Source organism: Coenobita brevimanus, chromosome 29 (genome assembly GCF_032717465.1).
Source record: "Coenobita brevimanus isolate Jiangsu-jjx chromosome 29, ASM3271746v2, whole genome shotgun sequence".
Classification (NCBI taxonomy): Eukaryota; Metazoa; Arthropoda; class Malacostraca; order Decapoda; family Coenobitidae; genus Coenobita; species Coenobita brevimanus.
This window is the reverse complement of record NC_136982.1, coordinates 45,021,035-45,028,206: the sequence shown is the minus strand read 5'-3', so window position 1 is coordinate 45,028,206 and position 7,172 is coordinate 45,021,035. Positions and strand designations below refer to the sequence as shown.

At 40.6% G+C, this 7,172-nt stretch overlaps 1 protein-coding gene across 1 annotated transcript; it reads left to right on the top strand.

The window, feature by feature from the left end:
• Positions 1-286: 286 nt before the first annotated feature.
• Positions 287-6,148, top strand: LOC145394968 (ATP synthase subunit d, mitochondrial-like). The gene is made up of 4 exons (XM_080268719.1): positions 287-465; positions 1,993-2,161; positions 5,254-5,391; positions 5,824-6,148. Exons 1-4 carry the CDS (start codon positions 323-325, stop codon positions 5,908-5,910), a joined length of 537 nt encoding a protein of 178 aa, XP_080124845.1. The 5' UTR covers positions 287-322; the 3' UTR covers positions 5,911-6,148.
• Positions 6,149-7,172: the final 1,024 nt, after the last annotated feature.

Here is a 7,172-nt window from a genome sequence, read left to right as displayed (position 1 = left end):
AGCATCATAGTTCCTCCGCGAGTCATTTGTTGTTTCTCCAGTGCCATTCTTGGACTTCGCAGGGCAGCCAACATAGAACCTTTTGCTAGATAACTTCTTTTTTAACTGCAATTTTTTAACTACAAGAAATCTGTCAGCATTTTAAAAATTTCACAATATTAGCTATATTTTGGATATTCTGGCACATTCTATAACTATTTTGAAGAGAAAATTGTATTATGCGACATTCGAGCGATATTTGACCAATAGCACTTGCTAAGTTTGGTATGGCAACGCTGGCATCACCAAGGAGTCCAGCAGCTGATCGTCTGTCCCGTAGCCGATGAGAATATTTTTTCCAGTAATGGCTGCTCGGAGAATTGCTGCTTCATCGATTGACTGGTCGGCGTTCGCTGCCAGAGTACCTGAGGGGCAGAAGGCAGCTTTCAACGCCTTTAAAGGGAAATCGGACGCCTATCTAAGAAGGTGAGAATTTAACCGGTGTACTAGGCTTAACATCCGTGATTATAGGATACATTGTGTGTTTATAAAGTTTTGTGTATGAACCTCATTTTGCTTGTATATATCGCGGTCCTATAGTTTCGAATACTCGTAAAGTTTACAAATTCATGTTGGAGTTACCTGGTAAATGTAAGTGAACCGGTTACAACGGAGCTTCAGAAGCTGAATTGAATTTGTAGTAGTTGTATTTTATGTGTAGCGTATAGTTTTGCTTACTTGCATGTTTTCTTCTTGAATTAGACACCCAGAATTATACAAAGAGATTGTCAAGGAATTGTAAGTTATAAGCGCAGTAGTGGTATTTTATATGACTTTTCCAGTCTAAAATCTTTCACTTTTGTGACTATGTCCCACACATGGGGGTTTTGAGATATAAAAAGTGTTTTGATAAAATATTCGACACCAAAAAACAGACCATAATTTCTAGAGTAAAATGATGTCTCACCAAATGTAAAAATATAATAATAATTACCTGTGTGGTGAGCTGTCAAAACCTGTGGTGTTGGAGCTCCTTCACTGCCAGACTTATGCTGTTTGGTATAATGATAGTTTTTTTTTTTTTTTTTTATATAAGCACTTTCATTTTCAACCCTACTTACAGTTGACAACATAATCCGAGTCATCAGAGCAGCAAAACATCTTGCACTGTATGCTTTGACATAATTCTTGTATGAGACAGAAATAATAGACAATAAAATAATCCTCCCATGAAGGCAACTCCTCAGTCTTGCCACCTCCTGATACTGAATTACTATTGGTCCCCCTGTACTGGCGTGCAAATATAAAAAGTCCAGAAAATGTATACCTGCCACCTGATGGCTACAGACATTTCCTTAGTGGCTTGTCGACGTGCCATCCAATATGAAAAGGTTACTGTTCAGTATAGACCTCCATGATTAGATTTGGCCAAATTGCTTTAGTATGTGCACAAATCTTGGAAAAAAAAAATAATAATAATAATAAACAACTCCCTCAAGTCATGACCAACAATGGAAGGTGTGAGATGGTGTATAATTGTTGGTGACTTCTGGGAGCCAAGGTTAGGTTTCCGCACCTTGAGTTACAGCTCTTCATTTACATACTGTTGTGGCGTGTGACTCTGGCTGTGGTCTTTTAAAAACTAAATCTAGGATGTGTAATAAGATTTGGAGCTACAGTACAGTACTGTATATGTTAATCTCAGGTTAGACTATGACTCTTTTATACGAAGCCCACAGTAGTCGGTTTGTTTCTGTCTGAGGGAACTTTACCACTCCTGCTCATTTACTATGAAGGTGTCATTGCATGAAATCTGATGAGCCTTCATTATGAGGCAGGATTGACTCTCCTTAATTACCATTCTAATTTGCATTCCACTCTGATTACATTTGATCATTTACGGAGCTGAAAACTGTTAGGAAACTTTGTCAGATGAAACAAACTGGCTATAGAGGCTGATACATATTGGCGCTACTGTATGTATCTTTGATTAACGTGTGTCCTATATTTCAGAGTGTTGTCCTTGCCAGAATCCCTGCCCAAAATAGACTTCTCTGTATACAAGGCGCGCATTGCTGTGCCGGGCATGGTAGACGATTTCCAGAAGAAGTATGAGGCATTGGAGATTGCATACCCAGCGGACACTGTGTCTGCTCAGATCACAGAAATGGAAAAAGCAGCTGTAAGTTTTGGCAGTAATAGTGTTTAGTAATTGTGCCAAATTCATTAAATAGTCTCGACGTGTTATGTGACGGGGTTACATCAAGTAAAAACCCATTGCATAATGATCAATGCCACTAAAGGAAATAGATTGGTCATTTACCCCAGATTCACTGGTTATGATGCCTAGACTCCTTACACCTCAGAGGGGATAATATGGAATTTGCTGTTTGTGGTAGATGGTAGTGACCATCATCCACTCAGTTGTTGTAGTACTGCCTAGATTTTCCTTCCCCTGTAACATTCTTTTTGTGTGTTGACCTCCCTCTCTTCCTATTTGTCACATTTTTCCTGTCACTTTTTATTACACTTTTCCTTTTCAGGTGCTTTACCTTGAGTGACAAGCCTAATGGTTTCCTGTAAGCCAGGAAGCCATTTACAGTGCTGTGTGTAGATGAATTCATTCAGCATTGGTTAGAAAAGCAGCTATAATTTACACGAGTCATGTGCCTCCTCATCTGGAATGTTGCTTATCCTTTTGGAATGGATATGGAGGTTGCACTAAAACAACTGGACAAAATGCAGAACAAAGCTGTTAGAATTATTAGTAACCCAACTATTACAGATGAACTACCTCCCCTACAAGTAAGAAGGAATGTTGCTCCCCATGCATTATTTTACAGATACTTTATGACAGATGCACAGACAAAGTTGCCTCCATTGTCCCACCTCTCCACGCCTTCCCTTGCGCTACACAGGCAGTGTAGTGCTCATGACTGGACTGTCACACTGCCATATTGCATAACTTATGCCCATCAGAAGTCTTTTATTCCCCGAATTTCATCTATTTTAAAACTTATTTCCTCAGCTGATGAAGTCCAACTGTTACAGATTTTTTTATAAATGGAGGACACCTGTAACCTGGTGTATGGATTTTATATATATACAGTATATATATACACATGAGTATCTAGCAGCTTACCATCTACACCGTAAATGCGCAAAACCTTCCACAATCCTTCTCTGTCTACTTTGTCGTATGCATTTTCCAGATCCATGAATGCCATAAACACCTTATAGTCCTTCTCACAAGCCTTCTCCATTATCTGTCTTACTGCAAATATTTGATCCACACATCCTCTCCCACTCCTAAAGCCACCCTGTTCATCACTCACTAGGACTTCTGATATATCTCTTACTTTCTGTATAATAATTCTTCCATATACCTTCCCTACCACACTCAATGAGCTTATGTCACGATAGTTCTTGCACTCACTTTGCTCACCTTTGTTTTTGTACAAGGGTACAGTCACATCCTTTTTCCACTCTGCAGGCATAGTTTCACTTATCCATGCCTTCTTACATATCACCAACAAGCACCTCATTCCACTGTCTTCACTACACTTAATCATCTTTGCATATACCTCATCAACCCCGGCTGCTTTCCCATTTTTCAGCCACTTCAGAGCGCTCTTCATCTGTGCGAGTGTCATGTTTCTTTGGCACTGCATTTCTTCTCTGCACACCCCCAAAATCAATCATGTTTACAGTGGCTCTGCTCTCTCTATTGGCATTCATCAGGCTTTCAAAATATTCTTTCCATCTGGTCCATCATCCCCATGTGTTAATAATCTGCCACCTGCTTTCCTCACACCTTCACATTTCTTTCTGCTGTCACTTGTACATTTCTGCACCTCTTTTCAGAATCACTTCCTATTTTCGGAGTAGTTTGCATTAATTTTCCTTCCAAGATCATCATTAACCTCCTCCTTTTTCCTCTTCACTAGTCTCTTTACGTGCTTCTTGCTTCCAATATATTCAGTTCTTATTTCAATTGAACCCCTGTCATGTAACGACTCTAGCCACTTTTTCCTCTTTTCCTCCACTGCTCTCTTAAACTCTTTATCCCACCATACCGTGCCTTTCTTCTTTGTTGTTACTCTTGCCACACCACACACTTCTTCAGCATTACTAACTAAGCAATCCCTATATGCATTCCACAGGCTGTGTAGATCCCTTTCGTTCCAGGTCACTGATTGTAACTCCTCCCCTACTTTGGTCTTTTATTCATCTGCCATTTCTTTGATCCTCAGCTTCTTGACTTTCAGTCTTTCTCCCTGACTGCTCCTCTCTGTCCTGGTCCACATCGTCCTTTCATGTCTCTCATATCAGCAGCCACTCCCAGCATCGACCTCTCTTCTAGCACATAATCCAATCAGGGTTCTTTCAACGCGATCCCTGTTCCCTCTATACTGTGTATATTTATGTGCATCTTTATTTTGAAATGTGAGTTACAAGTACAACCTCTTTTCTGGACACACATCCTTCAGTCGCTTCCCATTATCATTTACTCCAGGTACTCCATTACAACCCATTATGTAATGCTCAGGACCAGTGCCTACTCTTCCATTCATATCGCCCATTACAATCACTTTATAAATCCTGGGCATTTCTCCCACTGCTTCATCCAGCCCATCCCAAAACCTGCCTTTCTCTCTCTCACTCCTGTCCTCGCATGGTGCATATGCTACAATCATAGCCAGTTTCCCCCTCTCAATCTTGACATAAATACACCTCGAGCTGACATATTTGTAGTCTCCCATTCTACTCTGCCACACCTCATTCCTCAACAATACAACTCCTTTCATGCATCTTCCTATCCCATTCATGACCGATCTTACACATTTCACACCCTCCCACTTCTCCACTTCACACCCTTTCATCTTTGTTTCACATAATGCCATCACGGCATATCTTGCACTCTTGAGTGCATTCACTGCTTCCACCCTCTTGCTCTCCTCATTCACACCTCTCACATTCCACATGGCCATACAAATGTGCCCATTTGGTTGGGGCCCTGGGCTGGTATTGGGCCCTCCGAGGCTCTCCAAAACAATTGCCATGATCAATTGATTTTAGGTAGGGGAATCTGGGGGACACTTTAACCCGGCCAATCCCATAATGCCCCTTGAAATAGTGTATTAGAAGCACAACTGGCAAAGTTGGAACTGAAAAAAAGGGTTGGGGGGGGCGGGTGGATGACTGTACAGGATAACTTTTGGTAAGTCAAGCCCTTTTGTCTGAGAGATGACTCAAATGATGTTTTCCTTCCAGGCTGTTGAAACTCAGGACTTTGTGAAGGCTTCTGAGGCTCGCATTGCAAAACTGAGGGAAGACCTTAAGCAGTGGGAGGGTATGATTCCCTTCGACCAGATGACAATGGAGGAGTTTGTTGAACAGTTCCCTGATATGGTTGGTATTAATTTTTTAATTTAGTGGCATATAAATTTTCAGGAAGAGAAAAGTCACTGCTCAGAAAATAATCAGCATCTTTTTAACCCAAGAGCTGCAGTATTTATCAAAATAGTAAGTCTTCATAATGTATCAGGTGTAGTAGTAGTAGTAATAGTAGAGCCCAAGTGTTAAACACATATCACTGTATCAGAGTATGTAAATTTGATTAAACATTATAAGTGGATTTAACATTGCTAAGTTAGACCAGTCACTTTATAACTATCACATTGGTAAGTTAGACTAAATACTTATATTACTGTATCAGATATAGGCAAGTTAGACTAAACCTGTGTACTGCCATATCAGACATAGGTAAGTTAGACTAAACACAAGTACTGTATAAGCATATCAGATGTAGGTAAGTTAGACTAAATATAACTTTTCTTGCAGGCTATCAACCCCAACAACCCAACACTGTGGCCACACACCCCTGAAGTCCAGCCTGGCTATGTGGCCAAGGAAGGCGCTGAGGCTTAAGGCACTCGTATACCAGCTAATGGTTCAGTTTGAATGAGCAAATGTTCAATATTGATTTTTTATGACCCTGGGCTGCTCTGGATGTGAACCTGGTAAACTGTAGGCTGAAGTTGCCCCTCTCATAAATAGCCCACCATCATCCTTTTGGGGGATAGGGGTTGCATTAAGGGATGTGTGTGTCATGACAGTGAAATCACTGTTATATCAGTGCCACTGTGTCCAGGCTTTTTTTTTTTTTTTTTTTTTTTTTTTTTTTTTTAAATACTGTAAATAGACATGTTTAAGGTAAACTGATGTTACTCATGCTAAAGTCAATAAAAGTATATTATTTAAATTCTTGGTGTATTCTAATGACCTGGTTCATATACAGTAACTTTAAACCGGATGATGTGCTGATATCTGGCTACCTCAGCTGGGGACTCCAAGAACCTTTATAGGGGTAAGTCAGAGGGCTTTATTCTAAGTGGCATTAGAGACTTCATAGCATTTCTTCCATAGCATCTTATTTTAAATATTACACCATTGTGCTGTAAGATATAGACAGACAGATATATGAGGTCTGTTCAGATGGTATTTTTTTTTTTTTTTTTTTTTTTTTCCCACCAACCAGTAGGAGGATAGGGGCAGGGTTTTGTGCAGGACCTTCATGTGCATGTGATTAATGCCAGTCGCCACGTGCGACTCGGTGGCCGTCAGTCAGCCTGTGATCATGGTTGTGCACCTAAGGGTGTAGCCACACTTGCTCCAAATATGTGATTGACTTGAGGAAACGAGACTCAGGAGTCTGTATAACGCTGACTCGGATGTTACAGCAGCTGTGACTACACAGCACATACATAGGACACTTTTTTTTTTTTTTTTTTCCCCTATATGTAGCAAGATAAGATTTTTCTATCTGTCTATATGTAGCATGAAACCTTAATCCTGATAAGGATGGCCATAAACAGAGTGCCTTCATGCCACCCTGCCTTCCACTATCAGGCTGCTTTCCCTCCAGTTTGCACGATCCTTGTGTGTATACTGCTACACCTCCTCCTCATTTCCTGTCCCCATCGCCAATACAAGCATTATGCTAGTCAATCTCATTCTCCATTCTCATGTACAGTACCTAACCATCTCGGAGTACTTCCTCATCAAGCTCATCCATATCAACGTGGCGATGCTCCCAAAGTACTCCATTTGTCTGTCCATGTCTCCATGTAACTCCACATGCTTCTTTCTGTTTTCATTACAGACAACTCATGGTAGCTCAAAATTTAGAG

Bases quoted from the DNA above. Each gene is read 5' to 3' on its own strand.
- LOC145394968 (XM_080268719.1), top strand. From the start codon at position 323: ATGAGAATATTTTTTCCAGTAATGGCTGCTCGGAGAATTGCTGCTTCA. The intron at 2,162-5,253 runs GTAAGTTTTGGC...TTTTCCTTCCAG, and splicing joins CAGAAATGGAAAAAGCAGCT to GCTGTTGAAACTCAGGACTT. The intron at 5,392-5,823 runs GTTGGTATTAAT...CTTTTCTTGCAG, and splicing joins TTGAACAGTTCCCTGATATG to GCTATCAACCCCAACAACCC.